The 27,365-nt window shown below is 44.6% G+C and overlaps 2 protein-coding genes across 9 annotated transcripts in view; one reads left to right on the forward strand and one right to left on the reverse strand.

The window, feature by feature from the left end:
• The first annotated feature begins 16,805 nt into the window (after window positions 1–16,805).
• Window positions 16,806–27,331, forward strand: MNS1 (meiosis specific nuclear structural 1). 6 transcript variants are annotated; one of them, XM_054077459.1, is made up of 10 exons: window positions 19,228–19,278; window positions 20,463–20,587; window positions 20,916–21,018; window positions 21,825–22,054; window positions 22,775–22,991; window positions 23,071–23,178; window positions 23,873–24,130; window positions 25,032–25,157; window positions 26,758–26,830; window positions 26,931–27,331. In XM_054077459.1, the coding sequence occupies exons 1-10, from the start codon at window positions 19,243–19,245 to the stop codon at window positions 26,954–26,956; spliced, it is 1,302 nt and encodes a 433-aa protein (XP_053933434.1). In that variant the 5' UTR covers window positions 19,228–19,242; the 3' UTR covers window positions 26,957–27,331. The 6 variants fall into 6 exon arrangements, with proteins under 6 accessions (XP_053933437.1, XP_053933436.1, XP_053933434.1 ...); XM_054077462.1 differs by lacking the exons at window positions 19,228–19,278; window positions 26,758–26,830; window positions 26,931–27,331 and adding exons at window positions 16,806–16,821; window positions 18,611–18,726 and having other exon boundaries at window positions 25,032–25,333; XM_054077460.1 differs by lacking the exon at window positions 19,228–19,278 and adding an exon at window positions 19,803–19,930 and having other exon boundaries at window positions 26,758–27,328.
• TEX9 (testis expressed 9) overlaps window positions 22,073–27,365 on the reverse strand; it is a 31,533-nt gene continuing 26,240 nt past the window's right edge. Inside the window, exon 12 of one of the 3 annotated variants that reach the window (XM_054077465.1) lies at window positions 22,073–22,564. The gene's annotated coding sequence lies outside the window, so the exon portion shown is untranslated. Of the gene's footprint in view, window positions 22,565–24,136; window positions 24,501–25,492; window positions 25,630–27,365 lie in introns of those variants that run through there. The other 2 variants (XM_054077466.1, XM_054077464.1) reach the window with 2 other exon arrangements.

The raw sequence follows: 27,365 nt of genomic DNA on the forward strand, positions 1-27,365 counted from the left end.
GTCAGGCTTGTCTAGATCTTATTTTGATTCCCGTCCTGGGTGAACAGGGAGCCAAAGCATCGTTTACGTTAGGTGGGTCGGTGCTGTCTGCCCCTCTGTAAATACTCTTTCTGTACCAGCAGCATTGGCCCTTAGCTGGGAGGCAGTCCCGCTGCCTCTGGCCATCGGGTTTGGGGCTGCAGCCTTTGGGCGAGGCTGCCGAGGCTGTTTGTTGTCAGTCAAAGGTGGCTTTTGGGGATAAAGTGATACTGAAGTGCTTACATGAAGCTGTGGTCCTTTGAGCTGTAGGTAACGATGGGGGTTAGGCTGGGATGATGGCTCTGGTGGTCTTGGGAGGAAAAACAGTAACAAAGAAAAGATGTAAAATACTTCATTTGAACCAAATAAGTTCTAATCTGCCCTGACTTTGGATTTGAGCCACTTGAGGAACTGAACTGACATGCTGCTGGTTTAACTGTGCATTTTTGGCTTTTGAACTCCAACCCTCGCTGTCATTTTTCCCTTCTATATCTGCTTGCAGAAGACCAACCAGGATTTATAGTTCAGGTATACGTGGCATAAACATGTGTGTGAGATACCCAGTTAACAAAAATCCCATAGGAAGTTCGCAGTGGGAGGTCGAAAAAGGAAGGATTTTAATGCATCATGGAGAATAACCAACTTTCTAAAATGAGCGCTCTGATAATCAGATTAAGCAGAGCGTATGCAGTACTTTTAGAAGAGCTAGAAACCAAGAATTTCCTTAATTTCCATTCCAGTGTTTTCACGTACAAGGCCTTTCTTGCAAATGGCCAAGGTGTAATACTCCAACACCTTGAGAGGCACCAGTCAGATGGAACAGAAGATTTATTTTGGAACAGTATAGATGACTTCAGTGTTAGCGGAAAAAAACCAACCAAGCCCAAAAGACTCACACAACATCCTTTGCATAAAGAATGAAGGTATGGTTTGAATCTTGTTTTTTATTTTTGATACTGCAAAACTCAATCGTATTTGCATATTTGAATAGGGCAATTTTGACATGTCACATAAAGCCTTTTCCTGTCATACCTTAAAAGCAAAGAATATGTAGTTTCTAATAATAAAAATCCCTACTCTTTTTAACAGACACATACTAGTATGAAGATGTTACCTGTGCATCAAGCATAAAGAATAATGTTGTCTTGTTATAACGTGTCAAAATATTCTTTAATGAAGGATGGTATATAAAATGTACGAAGCAGGGCAAATCAGGTACTAATACCTTCATTACTGTCTGTCAAAAAAATGACAGTCCTATCGCTGAGTGAATGAGCTAAAAGGAATAAATGGACAGCTTATAGAAACTGCTTTCACAGTGATCTCTGAACACAGAAGATGCAGTTGTAAGCTTTCAGATTTCAATACAGTCATTTTGGCAACAGTCACATGAATGTATTGAGTGTGAAAGAATGTTTTTATATTCTATAGGTAGGCTTTGGAATATTTTTTTTTCTAGTTTTAAGTACCTTTTGTGAAATATTAGTGCATTCTACTCTTTAAAAATTGTTAAGCTACTGGCATCATTCTGGGCTGTAGAATTCAACCTACTAATTACAACTCTAACAACTGTAGTTGTTGGGGTTTTGGCCTTTCAGAATTGATGGACCTTTTTGTCTTGCTCGAGGCATATCAGAGCATAATGCTATGAACAAAATGCTGACCTAACCATTCCAGGACATGATAATGGGGCATAACATTTTTGAGGCTCATTCTAATAATAAATTACAATTTTAATAATGGTTCTGTTAACGTACAGCAAGTAGAAAACACTTTTCATAGGTTAAGCCACCTAGCTTCCATTAAACCTCTATGAGGACTAAAGAGCAGTAAATTGTTAACCACTTAAGTGCTCATTTGTTGTACTTTCTTTTGAATTATTTAACAGTATCCTCTTTCTTGCTTTAAGGTATAATCTGTGTTAGAAATATTACTAATCTGGTTACCAAATCTTAAATCATATATACTACTGCTATTTTAAATCTCTACACGATGTTTACCTGAGAAGCAGTGAACGGAGACTATTTCTCATAAATTAATTGATGAATATTTATATACCAGATGGTTTTTCAAGTGCTAGCCAAAACTGATGGTGTTTAAACTGGGGCGATTGACAAAGATTGAAGTTAGAAACTCATGGAAGTATCTATGAAGGGGTAGTACATTCGTGACTTTTAACAGCCAAATTATGTGTGGATTTGGGAGCGCAGCTGACTTACTGCTGAAACATTCTTGATTGTGCATTGGATCCTGTAGTTAGCCTGTGCTTTTGCAAGAATTCTTACTGCTGTACGTAGAACATGATTAGCAAAGGTTGAAAGTGTGATGGCTCCGGTAATACGAGCATCAAGCCACAATATCCCTTGGAAGTAAGACTGTCTCGGTGTCTCACTTTGCCGTGCATGCTTTAAAAGAGAAAAAAAATCTTTGTTTCCTAGCTGAGGATTGAAGTCTGAGACATGGTGGAAGAAGGAGCTGAGGCGAGGTGGTGGTTTATTTTAAAAGGCGCGTTCCAGCCCTTACTTAGTTTATGTCTGCTTTATACCATTTAAATTAGTTAAATTTCAGTACATTTGTTTTAATGCATTTGTCCAAGCAATCAGTCAGTTATCTATTAGCCTTTGCTTAAGGATTGAATTTTGGTGCCATCATCTGTTGACGCTGTATAATTGCAACACGGGCAGATTTGGATCCTGAAAGGTCTAAGATTACACTATTTGTGTTGTTCATTCCATGTTTAACTTCAGTTCTGGTGCTCACAGAAGACCTTATTTATGCTGTTTTAAAGAAAAAAAACCCTGCAGGAGTCTCTACAGTGGAGCGGCCGTTGTCTGTGTGGTTGGATGTCATCTGAATACTGGTGCAGATGCAGCAGAAATTATACAGGGAGATAAACATAAATGAGACAACGTGAACTCTAGAACAGCATCTATAAAGCTGATTTTATGCAGCCACTGTATGTCAAACACCACAGATGCTGCTTGGATTTTACAGCAAGGGTGTGTGTTATAGTAGTTATTCTGTTTGGAAACTTCTGCTCTTTGTTTTGGAAACGAGTCTCTGATCTGCATGAACAAAACTATTTGTAAGTTGTTGTTAACGTTGACTTAATTCTGCTCCAGCAACTATGGCCAACGCTCCCATTCGCTTTTCTGGGAATAAAGTATCCTGTATTCTCTTCAACACTAGCATCTGCAAAAAGAAGAATGATTGGTTTCTTCGCTTTACCAAAATGTTGTATTTAAATCCAGTGGATCATCCAGAGACGAGATGACCTAACGTGAGCATTACTTGCTGTCGGTAGATGCCTACACTGCACTTGGGCTCTTCTAGCTGTGAGGTTGGCAGTAGTAAGGTTCCTTTCTGCATTTGTAGGTTGTTACCCCTGAGCGAATATTTATCTCCGTTCACAGCCTCCATTTATCAATATTTTTCGAAGTCCAGCAAAAGAAATAAGTGTGAAGATGTTGGAGAGATGACTGGACAAGGTTGTCAGAATGAAGAAAGAGATTTGGCTACACCTCGGGGTGTTTGTGAGTGAAAGTCGTCCAAAATGTCTGTATCTGATTTGATCTTTGTCCATCAACAGCCAGTGGAGGGAGATGCCACGATCTCGCGTGAGGTGGGTGTTTTTAGCTGACAGGCAGAGCTGCTGCTGTCCGCTGGCGGTGACGGACTTGGTACTCAGCTGGAGATGCTGCAGGCTGAGCCTCGTTGAGATGGATCCCGTACAATATATCCACATACTGTTGCTGGATTTCTGTTGCAGCGAAAGCAGCTCTGTGATGAATATCTACAAAAGGTTGTCCTCTGAACAGGAATTACTTAGAAAATACAAGAGCCCTGAACGCCAGGGCAACATGCTAGAAACAAGCCCAGCCCTGAGCAGGGGCCGGGCCAGACAGCGGTCTGAGTCCCATCCACCTGCAACTTCTGAGCGTTTTTGGGTTTCGAGCAGGTACCCCCTCTCTCGAGAAAACCAAGGGGAAAGCGTTCTCTTGTAATGCGTGCAGGATTTCTGTGTGTTATAGGTGAACCTGAATGATTAAACAGATATATACCACTTCTAACTCGGTGACAGATCTGCGCTGCACAGTATGCTGCCCAGGTGAACTCAAAACTTGTCACTGATTTTTGCACTCTCTTAATCTTCCTGTTTATTCTGTGCTTCATTAAAGTCAATCTCTGCTGGACAGACTGTCACTCAGGCTAGGCCTGTCCTGCTGTCTGTGCTCTCTGGGGAGCACCCTTCATCCTGATAAATGGTCTATTAGGAGAGCACATGTCAGAGAGAAACCCTCCGTGAAGCTAAATAGATTAGACTCTTCCCTCTGAACAGTCTCAGTGGATTGGAGTAGGCGTGATCGTTAAAGAGGATTTAGAATGAGAAGGCACTTTTTCTTCAGGACAGGAAATTGCTCTGAGTTTAGAAAGGTACGGATTAGTTCTAGTAAATGTATAAAGGGCGAACTGTCTGCATGAGCACTGGCCACCAGAATGGATCCAGCGTTGATGGTCTGGAAGTTGCTCAACTTACTCATGGTGCCCACTTGAGAACGGAGTAGAGACAACCTTTCTCTGTGGAGGTTTTGCAGAGCCTCCCTGGAACTACAGCAGTTTTCAGCATGGCAGAGCGGTACTGAAAACGCATTTAATCTTGCAGTGCATTTTAGCAGCTGCAGCTCTGTTAGTGGGACCAGCACAGTGCCCAGCAAACTTCCAGCAAAGGGAGGGAAATTCTGTTCTTACAGCTGTCCCACCCCATGAACTGCAGCCTTCTAAGTCATTGCTGTGCTGTCCTTGACCCTCTAAGCACATCATGGTAACAGCAAGGCCAAAAAAACCCTTCTAAATGGAAAACCTGCTCTTGAAACCATCTGTTTACAAGTGTTATTTAGTGTGAGGTGTTGCACACCCAACCGTCTCTGGTTCATCCTCTGGTATGGCCTGTTCCCTGGAGCACGTTCCCTGGAGCACGTTCCCTGGAGCACGTTCCCTCAGTCACAACATGCAGAGGGGAGAGAGGAGCTTGGGTTGTTTCTGTGAGTGTGAGGAAGAGGAGGACGAGCTCAGTTGTTTCTGAGGTTAGTGGACACATAGCAGAGGTCGACTGTTCTCCTGCAGAGCCTCTCAAGCAGCTTTGAGCTCCTCAGGTTGCTGTTGCTGCTTTTTTTTTTTTTTTCAAATATTTCTTTTGCCTTCAGTGTGTTTACACCTTCCCTTTTTCTGCGATAGTGAGTGGGGATCTAGGGAAAACTGTCTCAGCTTTTCCCCACAACGGCTTGTCTTGAGCAGCCATTTCCGATAGCAGCAGAAGTCTCCATTTGTCTGCTCTGGAGTTTATTCACCGCTCTGTGGATGTTTGTGGTGTTGCACGAGTGCTTGTGGGAAAGGCAAAGCTGATGCGAAGAGGTCGGTAGGCAAGATCTTGGCTTCTTTTTTATTGCTTGCAGTAAGTTACATGAAAAAAGCTCAGATTTTCACCCTTGTTGGAGCCAGTCCAACAGGAATATCTTGATTCTTTTGGCACCAAAGAGGGTGGCAGGTCCTCATTGGTGGTGTTTGTACCAAACTGGGGAGGGAATGCTGCCAGAAGACTCTTGTGTGAAGAGTGGCTGTTGCCCAGGGAGAGGATAGAAAAAGAGCATGCAGAGAGAAGCTAATTTTAAGTGAATTGAAGGAAGATAAATTCACATTTTCTGGTAGAGCGTCTTCCTGGAAAATAAATAAAATAACAAAAAAGCATTAAGCAGCAAATTTAACATTATTTTTAATGAAAGACCAAGCAAATACCATAGACTTTTTTTAATAATGGCAATAAAAGCTACAAGTATCACGACAATGTGCATGTGGTAAACTCATGTAATCACATGCAGTTATTGTTCCTAAACTGCATCTTGGTTTTTTTCAGCAGTAATATATTCTCTGTCTGCCTGGGAAGATTTGGTAGACAATGACTGCAATGATGGTACAAAAGTTGAAAGAGGAAACGTGGGGGAAAGGGAGTTCTGGAAGACTCTTTTCAGCTCTTTCTTTTGTTGTTATTTATTTAAATGCAAATCTTCCAGCCAAAATAAAGACAGACATGTCCAAAATCTGATAAATATTCAGTAGCCTTCGTAGATTCATGAATGTGAGGCTGAAGTTACAGAAATGGTGAGTCACACGGAAACTTGGCCAGGGAGACAAAGCGCTTCGGGTGTTTTAAAGTTAAAGGAAGAGCAGAGGACAGTGAACTGTTCAAATAAGCCAAGGCCTAGAGTGTATTTTAGTGTCTTCTAACAGCGTGCCTCAAAAGTCATCTTTTAAGAATAAACTATGTAGGAAAAGATGCGCTTTGGTCATCTTCAGGCAGATCTAAGGGGTACTGAATTCAGAAGCTGCAATCAGCGCAGCCTCCTGCTTTCCGAGCCAGGAATAAGTGCCCATAAAGGCATGGTGTGGTGGTGTTAGGAAAGTGGGATGTTCCAAAGGCTGGGAAGGGCCGTCCTGTGCGAATGGAGAGCACCAGTTCGAGTTTGGTTTGTGTCAGTGGAAATTGCCCTGTCTGGGCTGAGACCCTCTCGCAGGGCTGGACACGGTCTGATGCAAACAGGTGCGAAAATCATAGAATCATAGAATCACTGGGCTGGAAAGGACCCACTCGGTCATCAAATCCCACCATTCCACCTTCGCTGTCTGTCCCTTGGTGAATCAGTGTTTGTACCGTGTGGTTTCGTGCCCTGGGCAAAGTGCAGCAAAAATGTGGCTGTTCCGCACAACTCCTGTGAGAACGGGACTAATCCTTCCCACCACATAGGGGGGGGCTGGGATGCCCCCCTTTACACTGTCAGTCCTGAAGAGGGTCTGAGAGTCGGCTCCTCCACCCGAATGACTTTGCGGCATGCTATAAATATGTTAATTCTTTAATTTATTAAGGTTAAAACTTACTTGACCTATTTAAAAAATGTCACTGTTCCCAGGGTATCAACAGTAAAAATAACACCTGAGAGAGACCTGCGGAAAAGCTTGGGTGCATGTCATGAATGTCGTGTTAGTTCATGGCTTTATATTTAAGCATCTTAATTACTGCGTCTACTTACACTTAGAAGATTTCCAACCAGAGCGGTTTCGAAATGTTGTTAAAATGAAATCTACATAGCATAAAAAGAATTTACAGTAAACATCTTTGGGATATAGGTAGAGAGGACAAAAAAGTGTGGTTTGGTACCTATTGTGTACTGATATTTTCATTCTGTTCTTGTTTTAATGTTTCTATGTGTTCATTACTAGAGCTTTGCCTTTACGGTATGACATGAGAAAGCTTATGTTTAGCATTGTTATTGTTATTATATTAGTTATTATTGTTATTATATATTAGTTTGTAAGCTCTGCCTATTTTATTGCTGAATTATCAATTGTTATCAATATTTAGAAAATACACGTCAACAAATGTCTGGGATTTTTTCCACAGATCCGTTTGAATTGCACCTTTCAAATCTGAGATAAAATACAGCTTATTAGAGTCTAACTGTAACCTTAGCAGTCATTTAGCACTGGCTAGGACTGACCAGAAAATTAAAATTAAGGGAGGGCTTCACACATTTTGGCATGAAAAACAGATCAATTTTTTTTCAACACTTGAGGAAAAAGAGACAAATTTTCTATCAGATGCAATTGAGGGCATGAAAGGTGGATCTTCTACATCTAAGCCTACTGGGTAGTTAGGATAATGTGTTATCTAAGAGATATCTCACTTTATTCCACCTTCCACATTGCTTCCACATTTGGAATATTACTGTTTGCTGCTAGAAGGACTCAAGCTCAAGGTGTCCAGAGAGGCACTTGTGCAGGGGGAGTCCCTCCTACACCTTAGGTCTGATCAGTCAGACACCGTTCTCCTGTGCGCAGAACAACGCGATGCTTTCCCACAACTTGCTAATCCAGTTTGGGAGCCAAGCAAGGTGGCTGTTTGCTGACAAGGCAAAGAGAATCAGCTTTTCTAATATTGATATTCATAAAAAGAAAAGGCTTGCCTCTTCCCTTTTCCAGACCTCCCCACTAGATATAAAACGTACACTCCTTCACAAACCTCTTACATTACATAACAAGGAGGTGGGAATGTATTATTCCTTTCAAGTCCGTTTTTAGAGTTAAATACTTAGAAACGGAGTCTTGCAGCATAGACAGCAGAAATTTTGTTTTATGCAGCTGCCAGCAAATAGTCTGATGTCAAAATGCAGTGGTACGTGTAAGTAGTAATCAATAAATATGAATTATTTATGAGACACCAGATAAAAACGGGTAAGAAAACAGAATCAGTCCACTGCATAAGCACTAAGGAATGTGTATGAATTTCTAGCAAATTGAAATGACACCTGTATGGAATCTCGGTTCACACGCATAAAAACAATATAAAAGTGAATATTTCATTATCTAAATATAAATTAATTATATATAGATCTTAAACTGCATGACCTAGCTGTTAAGGATCACCAGGTATCTTAAGTTAGAACATCTACAGTATATAAAAGCAGGAGTGTCTGCGCAGGTGGTGTGGAAATAAGAAGTGACTGCATTTCAAATAAATCGCGGCCACCTAGAAACGATGTGAGGCTCATCGGGGAGGAGAAGGATTCAACTGATCACTATGTTTTAAAACAACCTGAGAGGAAGAGGTGAGAGAGTTTAGGAGTGACTGTCTGTGCAACTGGTAGAGAGGAGCTTTTGTCACCATTGTAAGGTGGAGAAAAACAAAAAATGACAGCACAAAAGAGACAGTAGTTCAGGCTGTTTACTCTGTTATCAAATGCTTTTTTGAGTCTGTAAGTGACCATGCAAAAAATTATCACAGATCAAGCACTCGTGGCCAAACGAAACCAAGCGGAGAGCAGCGTCTGTGTTGGAGGGGCAATGAGAGAGTCTCAATACAGACACTGATACTCACTTTTTTGCTGATTCTGTCTGCAGAAGTCGGGTCCCAACAGAACTCTTGGATCCTGGAGAAGCCTGCTGAGAGATGCCATTCCAAACCCACCAACAGAGAAGAGGGGAAGTAATAGCCCTCACATGTAAATGAGCTGAGGCAAGCCATGGAAAAAGCTTCAGGAGAGAGAAATTGAGGGCAGGAACTAGGAGTGCCCAAAAGAGCACTTTGGAGAATAAGCACCTGTGGGATGGTAAGAAAATGCCAAATGGGAAATGGAGAGAAGAAAGAGGGTAGAGGTAATTCTTCTGAACATACCGAAATGAGCTCTTTAGCCTGCATTTCTGTCTCTGTAGTACATGTCTAAATACATGTGGGGACAGGAAACGGTTACTTATAAGCTAAAGCAAAAGGTAATATTACGGGGAGTTATTTTTTTTGTTGTTTTTAAGCAATGATATGTATCTAACGGAGCAAGATCATTACCCTGTTTGAGCCTCTGGCAAAACGCCTTTGGTTTCAAGTCACAATCGAGGCTGCTCACCACAGTCCCTGGTCACCCCTCACCGTGTCTCGTTAGCGCTGCCTCGGTGTTAGAAGCCAGTACTGAGCCTTCAGTTGTGTGCAGTTATAAACACACAAATGCAACTGCTCTGCGGTGTGGATACCGAAGGGGCTGACTCCCATTTTGTTGCTAGAAAACTGAGGCACAGAGAGCCAGAGACAGGACTAAGGCTCCTGACTTGCAGCACAGCATTTTATGGCTGGGAGCACGGTGCTTCCCTCCTGCTTGGGCTTCTCCAGAAGCCCAGGCAGCCCTAAGGACCTTCTGGGAAAATGGGCCATCACCCGATCCCAGAAAGCTCGCGTCAGTCAGAGCACGAGACCAGTGCTGCTTTGCCTTTGCAGTGAGCAGAGAGGCTGAGGAGAGTGGCAATCCCGCATCCGGGGATGGGCGACTCCTCCGAGCGCAGGGAGAGCCTTTCCTATGTAGTGCTGTATGCATTCAGATGCAGTCTGGGTCTGAACATCCTGATCTGGGTGATGCTTTTGCCACGTGTGAAAAGCATTGCTGCAGGCATGCAAAAAGGCAGTAAGATAAAGTAGTTTTCCGAGTGCTATGCAGCAAATTACAGACAAAGCCAGAATCCGGGCCTGCCTGATCACAGAATCACCAAGTTGGAAAAGACCTCCAGGATCATTGAGTCCAACCATACCTATCAACCACTAAACCATGTCCCTGAGCATCTAATCCACCTGTCTTTTAAACCCCTCCAGGGAATGTGATTCCTCCCCTCCCTGGGCAGCCTCTGCCAGGGTCCAATGACCCTTTCAGTGAAAAATTTTTCCTGGTATCCAGCCTGAACCTCCCCTGGCGGAGCTTGAGGCCATTCCCCCTTGTCCTGTCCCTTGTCCCTGGGGAGAAGAGCCCAGCTCCCTCCTCTCCACACCCTCCTTTCAGGTAGTTGTAGAGAGCAATAAGGTCTCCCCTCAGCCTCCTCTTCTCCAGGCTAAACAACCCCAGCTCTCTCAGCCGCTCCTCGTCAGACTTGTTCTCCAGCCCCTCACCAGCTTTGTTGCTCTTCTCTGGACACACTCCAGAGCCTCAACATCCTTCTTGTGGTGAGGGGTCCAGAACTGAACACAGGATTCAAGGTGTGGCCTCTCCGGTGCTGAGTCCAGGAGCAGAATCGCCTCCCTGGCCCTGCTGGTCACGCTGTGTCAGATCCAAGCCAAGATGCCATTGGCCTTCTTGGCCCCCTGGGCCACTGCTGGCTCATGTAATACTCCATCTCTGTCCAATCTTAATAATTGCTCTAACTTTCTTTGCAGCCACGTGCAAAAGGTAATTACATATTTGAAAATGTTCCCTCACTGGTTGCTTGGAGAGCTGTTAAAGAAGGCGATGTGAGGGGTGAACAGAACAAGACTAAGTTTCCCACTGTTTAACAGAAATGCAAGACTGTAAGAAAATTCATCTGAGTATTGCAGCCCTTCAGTGTTTGAAACTTCTGTTGCTTTCAGGGTGTGCAAGATCGGCCACCAGTTTGCAAAGGAGAAGCCTTACCTGACAGGCTTTTGAGGAATGTTTGTCTTTGAAGAAATAATTCAAACCATTGGTACATTTTAGAGCATTATTAGGAACCTTCCTCCCCGTGCTGCAGTTATTGGTTTCCTTGTGCATGGAATGAATTAGTGCCACGTTTCAGCTGGTTTTGATGATTATATTATCCAGGTAGTGGTAAAATCCATTCATGTCAACTCTTTGAAATACCAGGCTGTTGTGGATGCAGTGTCGAGTTTCACGGGAGCTGGGTACGTTATGAGGGAAAGAAACATTTGCAGAGTTGGCTGCTCCGCTCTTCTCTGACTCCAAACTTCAGGACAAGCAGGAGGAGGTAAAAATCCTGAAAAATCTCTGGATGGGTGGATGTTTCAGCAAACTACTGATGACTTAACTGTATTGTTTGCCTCAAAGGCAGAAACATCCTACATCTTCCTTCTGCTGTAATGCTGCTGGAGTTGATCAATTTAACAAAGTTTTTCAATCAAAGAATTAAGCCTCTTTGCTTCGTGCCACCAGTGGGCACAGAGTGTTGCAGAGGCAGAGGAAACACGTTTCTGCCTCCCCTGCCTGCCTGGCTCTAACCAGGTGAGGTGGCGACCCACCACCACCTCGTGCTTCTGCGTGTGTTTTCCTGAGTAAAAAAAGCACAGGTTTATTCTCTTCTTCTAGTTCCCAGGAGTTTAAATTCATAATCCTAAAGTTCTTTCTCGTGTTATTTCCTTAGATTCCTCTCCTGTGATGCTTTTACAATCTGTGCTGTTCTATAATCCAGAGTAAAGGAAGCACATTGATATTGCTTTCAAACACAAGTATTATCTAAAAGCCAAATCCAAGTGCCACGTTTTCTAAATGAAAAAAAATGGGTTAAAATTTAAGTAATATTAGATGGATGCGAAGAGGGCATTTCCAGCATACCCAGCAACAGAGGAAAAGCATGAACTGCTTAACATATCCCATAAAATTCTGTGGGTCACCAGCATCAGGTGAGGTGCCCTTATTAAAGCACTAAAAATGTTCTTAGACTTATTGCAGCGAAAGCGAAGTTGTTCGAGAGCAGTGTTCATCTAAGAGGGACAGCAGAGTGATCAGCAAGTAACGGGAAGGTTAAGTTCGTGGTCAACAAAAGGAGGACTTTTTCAGCCACAAGGGACAAACGAAGGGTTGGGGGCACTCTGAAGGAAGTTGTATACAAAGAAGCCATTTGATGCAGATTTGCCATAAGGCAGGAGAATAAAGCTTCGGCGTTATGATCTGCAGAACTCCACGAACACATTATATTTTAAACACTTAATCTGTTCTACAAACTATGTACATTCTTCTGCTAAATAAGATGAATTGGGATTCAAGAAGCAGCGCATCCTGACAAATCTCCTCCTAAAGGCATCCATTAATATAAATCAACAGTAGCAATTTTGTTTGATCATTTATTTGCAAGAATCATTAAGGTTTATTAGCATAATTATTCCCTGTGGGACTTCATGTCACATAAATGAAAAATGACATTATCAATATTTAAAAGATAAGTGCGTAATGTTCACAGTACTTAAACAGTACTCTGCAGGTGGTGTCCAGCTGTAGCAAATTAGATTAGGTTTGATTTCTAAATTGTAGAAATATAATTTCAGTGCAACTGTTTATTTCAGAACTACGTTTGCTTATTATGCAAGGCATAAACACACAACCCAACTCTATAGTTACTTCGTACAGTACGTGTGTGTACATTGTTTTCTGATTTCAAGTAAACAACTTTTTCTTAAGATATGAAATAGGAAGCAAATGTTGCTTACTAGTGGGAGTCCTTTTATAATCCTGTATTTTTCACTTTTACAGTTCTATATGATGACTTGAAATCTTCTCTGTGAAATGAGAGAACTTTCTCCCTCATCCTCCTGTCTCTTTCCAAGCAAAATAGTAGTTACGGTGTCATTAGATCTTCTCTACGGAGGCACAGAGAAGGGCCCTGCTTTCCTGTAGTACCTCCGAGACCAAGATCAGCAGGTGTCTCTGAACCAACTCTGATCATCTCGGTGCTAAGCAGGAGCTTGGTTGCATGAGGGCTTTTCAAAGTGGATGTGGGGACTGATCCTGGCAAAACCACTTGGGTAAGACCATGCCAGTCCTGTTCCGGGGCGGGCAGCTGCCCGCGGTGTGGTCCCTGCGCTCACAGCCTGGTTTCTGAAGGACGCCAAGGAGGTCGGAGTTGAGAAGAGAGTGTATGGGAACACGCTGAAGACAATTTGAGGGAGCTGAGGTGAGTGAACTGCCTGCTCGTTATCTGCTCTGGGGAAGTGTTGCCTGTCTCTGGTTCCCCTCGCTGCCCCCAGAGCGAGAGCACACGCTGCCTTGGGGAAATCTGCTGAAGGGTCCTGCGCGGAGGAGATGGCGCTGGGTGCTGCTCAAAGGTTCCCCAGGGCTCGGTGCTGGGTCCAGCCCTGTTCAATGTCTTCATCGATGACCTGGATGAAGGCATTGAGTGCACCCTCAGCGAGTTTGCAGATGGCACTAAGGTGGGAGGAAGTGTGGATCTGCTGGAGGGTAGGGAGGCTCTGCAAAGGGATCTGAACAGGCTGGACTGCTGGGCCGAGGCCAATGGCATGAGGCTCAACAAGGCCAAATGCCGGGTCCTGCACTTGGGGCACAACAACCCTATGCAGAGCTACAGACTGGGGGAAGAGTGGCTGGAGAGCTGCACGGAGGAGAAGGACCTGAGGGTAATGGTTGACAGCAACTGAACATGAGCCAGCAGTGTGCCCAGGTGGCCAAGAAGGCCAATGGCATCTTGGCTTGGATCAGAAATGGGGTCACCAGCAGGTCCAGGGAGGTTATTCTCCCTCTGTACTCAGCACTGGTGAGACCGCACCTTGAGTACTGTGTTCAGTTCTGGACCCCTCACCACAAGAAGGATGTTGAGGCTCTGGAGTGTGTCCAGAGAAGAGCAACGCAGCTGGTGAGGGGCTGGAGAACAAGGGTTACGAGGAGCGGCTGAGAGAGCTGGGGTTGTTTAGCCTGGAGAAGAGGAGGCTGAGGGGAGACCTTATTACTCTCTACAACTGCCTGAAAGGAGGTGGCAGAGAGGAGGGCTCTTCTCCCAAGTGACAGGGAACAGGACAAGGGGGAATGGCCTCAAGCTCTGCCAGGGGAGGGTCAGACTGGACAGCAGGAAAAAAATTTTCACTGAAAGAGTCATTGGGCACTGGCAGAGGCTGCCCAGGGAGGGGGGAGTCACCTTCCCTGGAGGTGTTTAAGGGACGGGTGGATGAAGCGCTGAGGTACGTGGTTTAAGGGAGTGTTAGGAATGGTTGGATTCGGTGATCCGGTGGGTCCCTTCCAACCTGGTGATTCTATGATTCAGAGGGAAAGCCTTTGACTGAGGAGAGGGGCAAGTGAGAGTCCGGCTGCAGAGTGGCAGAGGAAGAATGGCTTTCGGGGCCGTGTGGGCCCTGCTTTTGGGTGTGCAGAGCAGCACGGCGTGAGGCGCTGGGCTGCAACCACCCAAGAAGGGCTCTGGGGTCCCTTCGGCAGCCGCTGGCAGTGCTGGGGTACCCCTGGCTCTGCAGCGCCCCGCATCAGTGCGCCCTTTCAACAGACGTGGCGTGCAGGGTCCCAGCAGCCGGATCGCGCCCTGCAGCCGGGCACCTGTGGGCTTTGTCTGATCCGCAGCAAGAGGCAAGTCACCACTTCACTGCTGATTTTATTCGGAGCACAAAACTGCTGTTTGATCAGCAGTGAAACGTGTCGTTGACGGCTGTGCTCTTCTCCTCTCTAAAAGCTGTTGAATTAAACATCAGAGATTTTACTACACATGCCCCAGGACTCCTCCAGACACATCCGTGCAGAGCAGGGAAGCAGCGCCTTCGCCAGCCTGAGGCTCGTCGGGCTGATGGGCAGGATGAAGCACCAGCGTAAGAGATGGATGCAGGCAGCAGAATTACTTTCACATTGCTCACAGCCTTTCTAGGACTGATGTTTGTTTTCTGCTGTTGCCCTTCGGTTGTCCTTTCTGTTGGTTGGCTTAAGGTTATGGTTACGGATTAGTTTGTTAAATACTCTGTTGTTTGCAAATAGCATCTTTCTTCTTGGTTTTCCACTCTTTGCTAAGATCCCCTTTGGAGCTTTTCAGCTTTTTAATTATTCACAAATGTTAAACTGAACTCTTTGGAATTAATTGTGCTTGGTGGTATCTCACAGGAATGAAAGTGGTTCTGCTTTCTTCCGAGCGTGCTTCTTAGTACTCTTTTGCACTCAAATTAGAATATATACCAACACCCAGGTATGCTCCCGAGGGAGTGGGCAGTCCAGGAAGCACAATCCATCCCACCCTTTTACCCGGTGTGTACTTTTCTGTGGGTGCTGCTATCGGGAGAAGAAGAGTAAAGCTTTATACTTAGCATTTTTTCTCACTATCACATTCAGTCTTGGAAATTATGAATGTTCCTTCTGGAGGTGTCTGTTCTGGCGGCATTGCATACAAAATACTGAAAAGGAAACTGTGACCAAGTCAAGTGCTTAAATTAATCAAGCCAAAACCGGCTGAGACGATGGGTTTGGGGGCAGTGACTGGTTTCCCTCTGACACAACCCCTTTGTTCTTTTGGGCGCTTTGGCAGATGAGCTCCTTGCAGGCTGGTTACTCAAATGCCTCCTCTAAACCCCCGACAGGAAACACAGAGGTAGGAAAGATGCAGGTGTGGTATTTAATCTTTCTGCTTCCAAATTAAAAGCTACAAATGGAGCTTGTTATCTTGAAGGGCACTTCTTGACAAATAATTAAATCAGAACTCATGTAAAAATATGATTAAATAGACGAAAAGCATTTGCAAACAGAACTTTCATACCCATAAATGTTTGGATGCTCAACTAAAAATCATCACTGTTCATTTTCTTAAGAAAGAACTCAGTCCTTTTGCTTAATCTTCTGATCTCCATTCTTTTGCACAGGGAACGAGAGTTTGATTATGATAGGTAAGTGGATAAAGCTCCTGCTGCACGAACCACAATTGTCATTATAGCAATGGTTTTACAGCATTCTTTACATAGAAGAACTATATTTGCTCTGCCTACGACATTTGCTTAAAAACAATTATTACAGGTGAAGCAGAAAGCCTGGTAGTTGTGCCTGGTATTCTCCCCGTGTTTGCTAGGTGGATTAAAAAGAGCGTGGTGAACATGGCTCTCTAAATGGTTTTTAACCATTGAATGCTAGCAAAATTGTACTAAATGCACAGAAGAAATGCCCTGTTCATAGCCCAAGCAGATCCCTAGCCAGGCAGCCAGCTGGCAAGAAAGCTCAGGCTTTGCTGTGTGCTATAAAAGCTCATTTCGCAGCTCACTGAAGGGATTTTGGATGTTACACGAAACCTGGCTGATGTTGATGGTGTAATAGCTGCCCTTTTTTTCAAGTTGCCTTTAAGGAGCAGTTGAACTGCAATATAGATTCAAGTAGGGAAATGATAAGTAACTATAGAATATAGAGGACACTTGGAAACTACTACGCAATGTAAATAATGTTCCTCAGTGGGGGGATGCAAAAAGCCACCCACTTGGTTATTGGTTGGAGTAATGGGAGTGGGACAGAAACTGCAAAGGAACAGAAGCACCCAAAGAAAACATAAAAGAAACAGTCCCAGCGCCTGAGGCAGTCTCCCCATCTTGACCCCGAACAAATCCTGAAAGGCTGGAGAGAGACTTGAAAATGAGCAATGAAATAGTGTCCCAGTTCCCTACTTGTGTTTTACAGGATCGGATGCATTTGGGCTGCACGGTTCGAGAAGCACTTACATTTTCTGGAACTGCTGATGTGGAAACAAAGAAATGGCAAAGACTGTGTTGAGGTAAGAGATCGTGGGATGAAAAATGATTTTGTCAACACATGAGCCTGGAAGGGACTGTCTAGTGATTCTGCCTGCAGGGAAGCAGACTCTAGTGTAGTTGCACTACGCTACAATTTATATTTTTAAAGATCCTCTCTAAAAACTACCTAAGGGGTCTGTTTTGGTGTTATCCTGCCCTTTTAACTGGAATAACAATTATTTCACGTCCAACCAGCAAAAACACCCTCTGTAAGAAACAGTGGACTGTGAGGTAACTGTAGAGTAAAATCGATCAGTAGATTGAATCTGTACGTTCTGGAATTTGTTTTCAATTGTTAAAAACAGTGTATCTCCTCAGAAGAGTATGGGTGCTTTATAGACTTGAATAAATGGTTACTAAATATTATCAGGAAATGTTAAAATCTCTGAGTTGACCCAGAAATACATGCTATCCAATGCCGTGAATGTAAATTCATTCTAGAATACTACTTTTGGTCTCGTCAGCTTTCAGCCGCACCTCAGCTTTTTTACTCTTACCAGTAGGAGTGAGCAGAGAGGGAAGCTGAAAACCAAAACTTGGCATCCCGAGAGACTCATTTCTGCGTGTGTCCTTTGCACAGCCATCCTTTCTGACCTGACACACTCAATTTACCCTCTATTCTTTCAAAACTCAATACTGTGGCTAAATATACTTTAAAACCACGTTTTTCTCTTCAGGAACAGCTGAGTTTTTATTGAATGCATTTGAAGCACTGAGTATCTTTGCTTGTAATGTTTTTATTTACAGTCCGTAATGTCAGAAGATCACTTCTGCCTACTGCTGCCATGGGATGTGTTCCCTAGTACTGCAGGATAATTAAAAGAAAAAAAATTAGTGCTAAGATTTTCTTGACAGCGATAGCCCCTGAGCTGCTAAATCTGCTATCCCATCCATCACTAATCTCAAGCAAAGCAAGCATTAGTTTCTCTGTGACTTATCTGGGTCTTTAGTAGATCAATAGCTCAGCTCAGATGTTTCAGACTCTTCTCTGTTAATTCACATTTATCTTTTCATCCAAAGAAGGTAAATTACCTCACAGAGAAGCTGTGTTATCCCCAATAGCGGTTTATAATGTTGCAAAGTCAGTATGACCCACATATCCTGTCCCAGCTGGAATGCATTTGTCACTGTCTCATGTCATGATCATCTGGTAAAATGCCCTAGAATAAAGGTAAACTTGCAAAACGGCTTCACCGTCTTCATTTAATGACCTTTTCTGCTGTGTGCTCCTGCATTAACTTCAATTTAAACTGCTAAAAGAAAGCGAACTTTATTTTTCCCTTTAATGCTCCATTTCATCACTTTTATCATTAGCAAAATTGCCGTTCCTCAGCAGTCTTCCCTTCTGATCAGTAGGTGGTGATACCGAGACGGAGAGCTCAATCTTTTATTAATATGCTCTGTTAACCCTGAGAAAGGACTGCTGAGTTTAACTCTGTTTGTACGGCGGGTGCTGCTTACCTGGAGCTTTTCAGGCCGTGGGAGTGGTTAATGCTGTCTGAAAAAGGAAGGAGAAGGCCGTCACTGATCACTAAGCTGTAACCGGGCTGCCGCAAGAGGAAATGCTGTATGGAACGAGTTCAATAGCAATTATCCAGCTGGAACTCATTCCTTTCCAAACTGTAGTAAAGTGGATATTTCATTATCTGCTGTTCTAAAAACTTCATCAATTATATTATGGAAAGAAAACTTAAATATAAACGCATTTAACTTTTAAGGAGTCTGACCCATCTGGCTGCAACACAGTCCATTTTTATTCTGTTCTTCTAGGCGCAGGGAGCGGCTCTGCCTGGACTGAACCTGCTCTGCAAGCGTTGAATTCGTAGGTCTCTAACTGAGGAACCCGCGGGCGCTATAGAGGAGATCTGCTCTGACACAGGGCACAGGTAGGTCTGCTTTCAACACAGTGTTTGGTTCCTTCCCAAAGAGCGACTTGCTGTGACCGCACAGCTGGAGGGGCTACAAAAGCAGCCGCTTCCCCTTCGGCTGGAGGTGAATTGTCCATCGAAGTCGACCTCGATGAGGAGAATGGGGCGTGCTGGGAGGACGCAGGCCAGAAACGCTCACCCAGCTGCGGGGGCGCCGCCCGTGGGCCCCAACGCCAGCACCTCCGGGAGTGGGGAGGGCACCGAGGAGATGGAGACGGGCTCTTTGCTGGGGGCCTGAGAGGCCGGCAGTCACCCGCTGGAAGAGGGGAAGTTCTGGTTGGATAGAAGGGAAAGAAATTAGGCTGACCAAGCTTTAGGAGAGGAGCCAGCAGTTCTTGGGGGAGCTCTTGAGGAGAGATGAGACCAGCAGTTATGTTTGAATTGGAGGAAATGATGGTTTTCCATCTTAAGATTTTTAGTTTAACGGAAGGGGCAGGACACACATACACTGGGGGATCCTGCGGAGTTTCTGGCATGCGTTCTCCTCCCTGTTCTCTACGTGGGGTGACTGTACGTGCTGAATCGTTACTTTCTTTTCTTTGGAAAGAAAGGTTGGATGGGCCTTGGGCAGCCTGACCCCCCGGGGTGTCCCTGCCCACGGCAGGGGCGGGACTGGGTGGGCTTTGAGGTGCCTTCCAACCCCAGCCATGGTTCTATGGTTTAGTGGCAGACAGGGACGGTTGGGCTCGACCTCGGGGGCCTCTTCCAACCTGGCGATTCTACGAGAGACATTCTCAGCTACGTTTGCGCTCACAGCGGGCGGAGCGCACGCACGAGAAGCGATGGATCATTCAAGGAGCGCCTCTGAACCGCTCTGGGGGTTAAAGCGATCGTGGCGATCGTTTATCCGCAGCCCCCGCGCTGTCTCCGGGCCGCTCGGAGGGGGCGGTGCGGCCGCCGGGCCGGAGGGGCCGCTCGGGGGCTGCGGGGACGGACGGCACGCGGTAACCTCCCGCCCCGCCTCGGACCCGCAGGGGCGGGGCCACGCGGTCACGTGGGGAGGCGGGGCAGTCAGCACGCGCCTCCCGGAAGCGGAAGCGGCCGCTGCGGCGTTGCCATGGCAGCGCGGAGGGCGTCATGGGGAGCGGGCGGCGGGGGGCGCGGGGCCGGGCTGCGGGCCGCGCTGGAGTGGGAGCGGCGGCTGGAGGAGGCCGTGCTGCGGGTACGGGGGCTGGGGCAGCTCCCGCTCTGTGTGTGGGCTGGGAAGGGGTTAAACGGGAGAGGGCAGATCTAGACTGGGCATGAGCAGGGATTTACTCACCGCGAGGGTGGGGAGACACTGGCCAAGGTTGCTCAGTTGGGGTCATTCAGCCTGGAGAGGAGAAGGCTCCGAGGAGACCTTAGAGGGACCTTCCAGTGCCTGAAGGGGCTACAGGAAAGCTGGAGAGGGGCTGTTCACAAAGGCTTGTGGAGATGGGACGAGGGGATAAACTGGAGAGGGGCAGAGTTAGACTGGACATAAGGAGGAATTTCTCCACGCTGAAAGTTATGAGGCCCTGGCCCAGGCTGCCCAGAGAAGCTGTGGCTGCCCCATCCCTGGAGGTGTTCCAGGCCAGGCTGGATGGGGCTTGGGCAGCCTGAGCCAGTGGGGGGTGTCCCTGCCCATGGCAGAGGGTGGGACTGGATGGGCTTTGAGGTCCCTTCCAACCCAACCCGTTCTGTGGTTGTATGTGTGAGCCGCTCGTTCTCTGCAGGAGGAGGAAAGGAAGCTGCGAGAGCTGCAGCGGCAGCAGGAGGAGCAGTGGGCGGCAGAGGTGGCTGAGCAGAAGCGCCAGAGACTGAGAGAGGAGAAGATGAGGCAGCAAGTGAGGGAGAACAGGTAACAGCAAGTTTTGTTGAGAATGGAAAAATACTCTGAATCGCAACATTTTTTCTTTGAATCGACACTTACAGATGCTTTTGTCTACAGGCATTTCTGCGGTTGGATGTAAAGCGTGCAGAGCTTGTGGTAGCACGTGTACAAATGTGGGTGACTCTTGTTTTAAAACAAGTTTGGGTTTCTGCTCTTTTACTAGAGCAGTGTTTTTTATCTGAAATTGTTTTTTTCCCTAAAAAATAAATTGTGTTTAAGTAGTAATGGAAATTTCACTTTTTTCCATCGGTACTTACTTCCTTGTAAATGGGTAATTTATGTTTTCTTTTCCCAGTCTTGAAATTCGAGAGTTAGAGAGAAAGTTGAGATCTGCTTACATGAATAAAGAGCGAGCTGCACAGATCGCTGCGAAAGAAGCTCTGGAGAGTGAGAAAACGGTAAGGAGCTTCCCGCCGCATCCCAGCACCTGGGTGTGTAACTGTAGGCAGTGCGGGAAGTTCTGCCTCTGAAGCTGGCCTTTTTATCGGAAATATTGTTAGGTTTGGGCTTTCAGTGTTTATAGAAAACGTATTTTGTTTTGTGAAGGACTGATTAGTCGGTAACAAGCAGCCTTACGGAAGCCACTGCAGCCAGAGTTAAGCTGTGTGAATGGACAGATTTTATTGGTGCTGTTATATGTATCCAAATTAAAGCTGTGATCCACTTTGTGCAGAAGGTGCTTGTTGAGGCAAGGATTGGCCACGGAAGCAGATTGATGAAAGTGTTGTTAGTGTTATTAAACGTACACCTGAATAACTTTAGCTGTTTGAGCTGTTGCTTATGTATTGAAAAGCGATCAGGCAGGTGACTCTCAGGATTAATGTTTTAAACAAAATTGTTTACGCAAACTGCTGGAAGGACCCCGCGTTCACCGAGGGTGTTCTATGTAGTTAAACCAGTCGCAGTGCCCCTGTGCGCTGGTTTCACTCACGCCGAATGCTCTGCTGTGTCTTCATTCCATATGCAGCTTCCTTTAAGCACTGATAGTTCTCTTTGAGTTGCTTAGATATTGAGGGTTCTATTTGACCTTTCTACCTACTGAATTAAGCTCCTAAGCATGTTAAGGCACTGTACGTATAGATTGAGGTTGAAAACATTCCGTGTTTGTGATGCAGTGCAGCATCTTTTCATACTGGGTAGTTTTTCACAACATGTTGTATTAGTGGGAGTAAAAAGGAGTCTCATGTTGCTTTTCCCTCTCTAGAAACAGGAGGCTGAAATAGCCCAAAAGATGAAGGAGGAGTACGAAAGGGTAATGAAGGAAGAAAGTTTTGCAGAACTGAAGCGAAACAAGGAGAAAATAACATATCATCAAGAACTGGAGAAGCAGCTTGAGGAACAAGAGAGGAAGAAGCAGGACACCTACCAAGAGTCCCTGAGAGAAAAAGTCATGATTGATGAAATTGTAAGAAAGCTCTATGAGGAAGACCAAATGTTAGTTACTTTGAATTTTTATTATTTATTAATTTAAAACAAAACAGCTCATAGAATTCTGTAGAGAAAACTAATTTGTATACATTTATTTCATAGACCAAAGCCCATTTTAATTTTCCATGCTCACATCTTACTAATGACAGGCTGTCTCGCCTGGATTGTGGTGTTTAAACAGCAGAACGTTGTCATTACAGTCAGTCTTGTGTCCTTGTTCCCCAAATCTGAAATCAAGATATTTCAAGGAGCGCATCCATTGGGCTCTTCATATCACAGATTTCTGCCTTGCCTCATGTCTGTACCTCTTTGTGAGACGTGTCGTGCGTCTGCCTGATGCACAGGGACAGGGAAGGAGGTTTCCGAGGGCAGGGTGGTAGCGTGTGGGGGAAGAGTTGAATATAGGTAAGAAGTTCAGGAGATTCCAGTGCCATTGGGCTTCCTTCTCTTCTTTCTGTTTCAAAGGCGCACGTGTAAAATGGAGCAGTAGGGGGTAGCTGTGTACAGTCTGTCCTCCTGAAGAAAGGTGTTAGACGTGAGATTCCCTTTGGGGACAATTCATTAATAAGTATTTTCCCTTTCGACATCTATTTTCTAGCTGAATGGGTGAGGAGAGTCACTTAAATGTTACTCTGGAATATACTGTTCATGATGAGTCCACAGTCTGTTTAATGTTACCTGGCAGTATGTGAAATACCTCCTTAAACGTAACTCCATCTTCTACAGGGAAAAACAACAGAAGCTGGATAAAATGAGAGAAATTCAGACAGATATTGAAGAATTTAAAAGAGAACGTGCCACCTGGAGGAGAAGGAAGGAGGAAGAGATGGAAGAAGAAAACAGGAGAATTATGGAGTTTGCCAGCTTTCAGCAACGAAGAGAAGAAGACTGGATGGCTAAAGTTCGAGATGCTGAGGAGAAAAAACAAAGACTTCAAAGCATGGTATCAAAAATTGAAATTGTAGAAAAAAAATATTGTACACTTTTGTCTTTCATTTAGAAATCTTTCCTTCTTGTAATAGATTGCTCAGAATCTGGAAAGAGAACAGCAGAAGCGTGAAGAACAGGAACAAATCCGCCAAGAGCTGTATCTAGAAGAACAAGCAGAGACAGAAAGGCTGAAGGAGATGGTGAGTGGTGGCGGGGAGCTGCGGTAGCACCTGCAAATCACGGGCAATACTTCACTTTCCCAGAGTTCTCCTCCTGTAGGTGCATATGGATGTTGTGGTGCTCATCAGGTACCAGTTTTTTCATGTCGCGTGTGCGTTACATGTACCTGTGTGTGAACTCTGCAGGGAGGATGCAGGTGGGGAGGAGTATTGCAACTGTCGTAATTCCTGCAGAATGTTCAGGTTAGCTGAGCTGATCTGGATAATACTTAGAGAAAATCACAATAGTAGCGTATATGCAGGAAAATACACTTTACAGAGCACTTGTACCTGTGGTAAACTCATCTAATTTAAGCAGACCAGACAGGAGAATTTAAAGAGAAAATGAAACCATTTTGAATCGCTGATCTAGAAAATAATTAAGAAAGTGAATGTACGGGGCAGTATTTCACATAGTCTTCCTCTGTCCCCTGCCGCCTTCTCATGCTTGTGGAAAAAAGAATCTTTTGCTCTGGACTTGATCTTCAGATGTTTGCCAGACTGGGTAAACTGGAGAGCACTGTCAGGTACGGAGCGCTTGCTCCAGTTATTTGCGCTAGAAGGTAACAGCTGCAGTAAATTTATTCCAAAATAAATCGAGTAGGTTGGCTGCTGATGATCAAAATTTTCTGAAGTATTTTTAATAATATTGCATTTTATTGAATTTCCTTTGTAGGCAGAAGCTGAAAAGAGACTGAGGCAACGCCTAGACTTAAGGCAAGCATATGAAGAGCAATTTGCTTCAAAGAAGGTAGCGCAACAAGCTCTGCGAGAACAGGAAGAGGCCTTCAGACAACAGATGTTGGCCAGGTTGGCAGAGGATGATCGCATTGAACAGATGAATGCTCAGAAACGAAGAATGAAAGAGCTCGAACACAGAAAGGCTGTGGAAAAACTTATTGAAGACCGTCGCCTACAGTTTATGGCGGATAAAGTAAGAGTTTTCACTTTCGCCTTTGGTTTGAGCCAAAGTGTTTCAATATGAGAATAATTCTGCTGTCTTAAGTGATGAGGGTATTGTTACTAGGGAAAGGTGACGGGGATTGCAGAGAAATGTGCAGGGGGGAAGCAAGCCTCTGCTTTGGTTTGCTGACAGGAAAACAGTGTTTTTAGAGCTAGCTTTTTAGTAGCTTTGAGGTTAGAGTCAGCAGCCTCCCTAGGCCCCTCAATACCCAACAGGCTCTGCAAGTATCTCTTCAAGGGCCATGGAGTCAGCGACACAAGCATGGTCCAGCTCAGCGTCCCAGATGATGTGTGAGGAGGGGAAGTCCCAGCCTTATTTTAGACTCTCTCAGATGATCTTTCTGCAGAAGAAAAGGCCTAAACTGATAACAACTCATGAAATCCTATACTGCAGTTTACAGACTTGTTTTATTGACTATAAATCCTGTGTGATGTGAGTTGCAATTTTTAGTTATCAGCATGAGAATATGTGCTTATTTCTCCTTTTCCTGGACTGGAAGAGTTGGGCAGAAACAGACTAACCTGTCTGAAAGGCAAGAAGGAACCAAAACTTCAGTTAACTGCCTTTGAAAGGCACCTCTAGTATGAGGCTGCACTCTTCGGTGGCAGCCCAGCCCTACAGCTTGCCATTCAGTCTGCCCTTTTGTCTGAGATTGCTTTTGTAGTTACCAAAGATGTGTTGTTTAAACTGGTCTTTCTGGACAAACACTTTTCCATCCTTTTCAAATGAGTTTCCGATGACCCAGAGTTAATAAGTGGGAGTTCAAAATGAACTACACCAAAACGTTTTCTCTATTCTTTGGTCCATATGGGTGGAACCAAACGTTCACAGAGCTGAAACGTAATGGTTAGGAAAACTTGGTTTATTGTAGGAGCGTGAACTTGAAGAAAGACGGTTAGAGGAAAGAAGAGAAGAGAACATGCTTGCAATTGTTGAAGAAGAGAGACGGAAAATCCTGAAAGAGCACGCCTTTAAATTACTGGGTTATCTTCCCCGGGTAAGTGAACTGTGTTTCAAATGCTCTACATGTTTGTCCTGCAATGCAGTTTTCTCTCAGTTAAAGGTGAAGTTGCAGAGCTCTTTAAATTCCTGGAGTCGGTGGGTGTCCCCATTGTATCAGCTCTCCTTTTCCTTTTCTCTTTTTTCCCTTTTCGTTTAGAGTCGGGAAGCGATTTTTAACAATGTTCTTTCTGAGCAAAGACTCTGGTGCAGCAGTGATGCTGAAAGCTTCCACGGTGCTTTGTGTGTTTGTGCGGTCTGAAGTGGGACTTTTCTAGCTAGAAAGGAGTCCACCAACTCTAAAACCCCATTTCCACTAGATTTCTCAGTTGGGGTTTTGGGAGCAATTTCTAACAGTGCTGTCTGTCCTCTCAAGTCTCCCATTACTGTGGAAACGAGGCCGCCTCTCTGTCACAGCGCAATAAGCTGCAGTGCTTACAGGAGCATTTCAAAGCTCCCTCTGTTCATCCCTGGGTTTGTAAAAGTTAAAAAGATGGAAGTGATTATTGTAATAGGGATAAACCACAATTTATTTTGTATTGCACTTTGTAGTTGGAAAGATCACCTGGTGGTGTACACACAAATCTGCTTTAGGGGTGTAAAGACGCATTGACAGAAGGGAGGGAATTATCACGCTACTTAAAGGAATTCTTTTCTGCAATACTGGGAAACAGTGTACATATAGTGAGTATGATTTGTATTCAAGTATAAATATGCTCATTTGGTGCGTGAAGTTGTAAAGTTTGGATTGAATGAGTAATTTTCTAAGGTAGATTTAACTAAAGGAGAACTTGAGTTGGTAATGTTTTAATGGTTTTCTGGTTTGAATTTCCTGCTGCAGGAAGCCTTGGCTGTTTCTGAGTGTCCAAGGCTCACACCGGTTCTACTGTATTGATGTTCTGCGTTATTCTCTTCTCTGAATGGTGTGGTCACCCATCGTGTTACTTGACTCAGAATGGTTAAAGAAAGAAGTGCGACCTAATTCTGAAGTCTAAAACGTAGATGCAATTTGTTTTTTTTTTTTTACTGAATGCCACAAGCTGTGTTCTGTGTGCCACAAGTGTCTTTTAGCCCTAAAATTAACTTTGAATTAGTTAAGAGGTTTAGATTTCTGAGTTCCTGCTTCCCTTCCCCAAAACAGGTTCTGATTATGTTGTTCTGTATCAGTTCATTTCCAAAACAGTTTTACTCTGATGGGCTGTTTTCACCACAACTGAAGCTGCAGACAGAGCCCACCCCAGCCAGCGCCTCTTGGTTTTCACTAAACCTGCGCTGTGCTGACAACAATCATCTTTATTAGAAAGAGAATGCGATGCAGATAAATGCTGTGTGTTGTGTAGTGCTCGTGCTGGAATCTTTACGGAGTTCTCATTATTGTTTGCATGAAGAACAAAAGAGGTGGTTCTAGGTCAGCACCAAGTACACCAGTTTGAAACTCATCTGGTGGAGCTCTGTGACAGTGGTTGGGTCTGTTTCGTCTAAAGGTAACGCTGGTACCACAGATACAACTATTGCAGTGACTTCCATTGGAAATTTTGGAATTTCAGTAATCTCTCTGCTTTGTTTTACCTTCTGACATGTGTTTCCCCTTACTGCAGGGAGTATTCAAAGACAAAGATGACATTAACATGCTCGGAGAGGAATTTCGGCTGGCTTACCAGGAGAGAAGAGGTAATGCTGTTTCAGAAGAGAGCTGAGATTTCCCCAGTCTTCTCATTTGCCACTAGGTGTCAGCTCATTTCTAATGAAAACTTCCATTTGCTGCTCACAGGGACAAACTCCTCTTTAATATCATAAAAGGTCTCCATTTTAAGGCTGGAGTTCTAAACTGAAGGGCAGCTGGTTTTATTGAGGAGTGCAGTGTTCTTGTGTTTTCCATCAATAAACTGTCTGGATTTCTCAGCTGTTCTCAGTCGGTGATGCAGCCATGTTACAAATGTTTTCTCCAGCAGCTCTGCAGAAACTGAAGCCAGTGTGAATTCCCATCACATGGGTTTTGGTGTGGAATTTAAGGTTCTCTTAATGCACTAGGTTCTGCTTTCAATTTCAAGATTTATCTGCACTGGTGTTATACTAATAAAATACTGATCTAAAGGGAGTTTCTGTCATCCTAGAGGGGTAGGTCTGAGTTACTTGTCTCACTGTTGGTTCGTGTTACTTTGCTGGTCTGATCTAAACAGAGATGTTTTTCCATGTTGAGGTCAGA

This window comes from Cuculus canorus, chromosome 12 (assembly GCF_017976375.1).
Source record: "Cuculus canorus isolate bCucCan1 chromosome 12, bCucCan1.pri, whole genome shotgun sequence".
Lineage (NCBI taxonomy): Eukaryota > Metazoa > Chordata > Aves > Cuculiformes > Cuculidae > Cuculus > Cuculus canorus.

Bases quoted from the DNA above. Each gene is read 5' to 3' on its own strand.
- MNS1 (XM_054077458.1), top strand. From the start codon at position 19,826: ATGGCAGCGCGGAGGGCGTCATGGGGAGCGGGCGGCGGGGGGCGCGGG. The intron at 21,019-21,824 runs GTAAGGAGCTTC...TTCCCTCTCTAG, and splicing joins CTCTGGAGAGTGAGAAAACG to AAACAGGAGGCTGAAATAGC. The intron at 22,055-22,774 runs GTTAGTTACTTT...CATCTTCTACAG, and splicing joins CTCTATGAGGAAGACCAAAT to GGAAAAACAACAGAAGCTGG.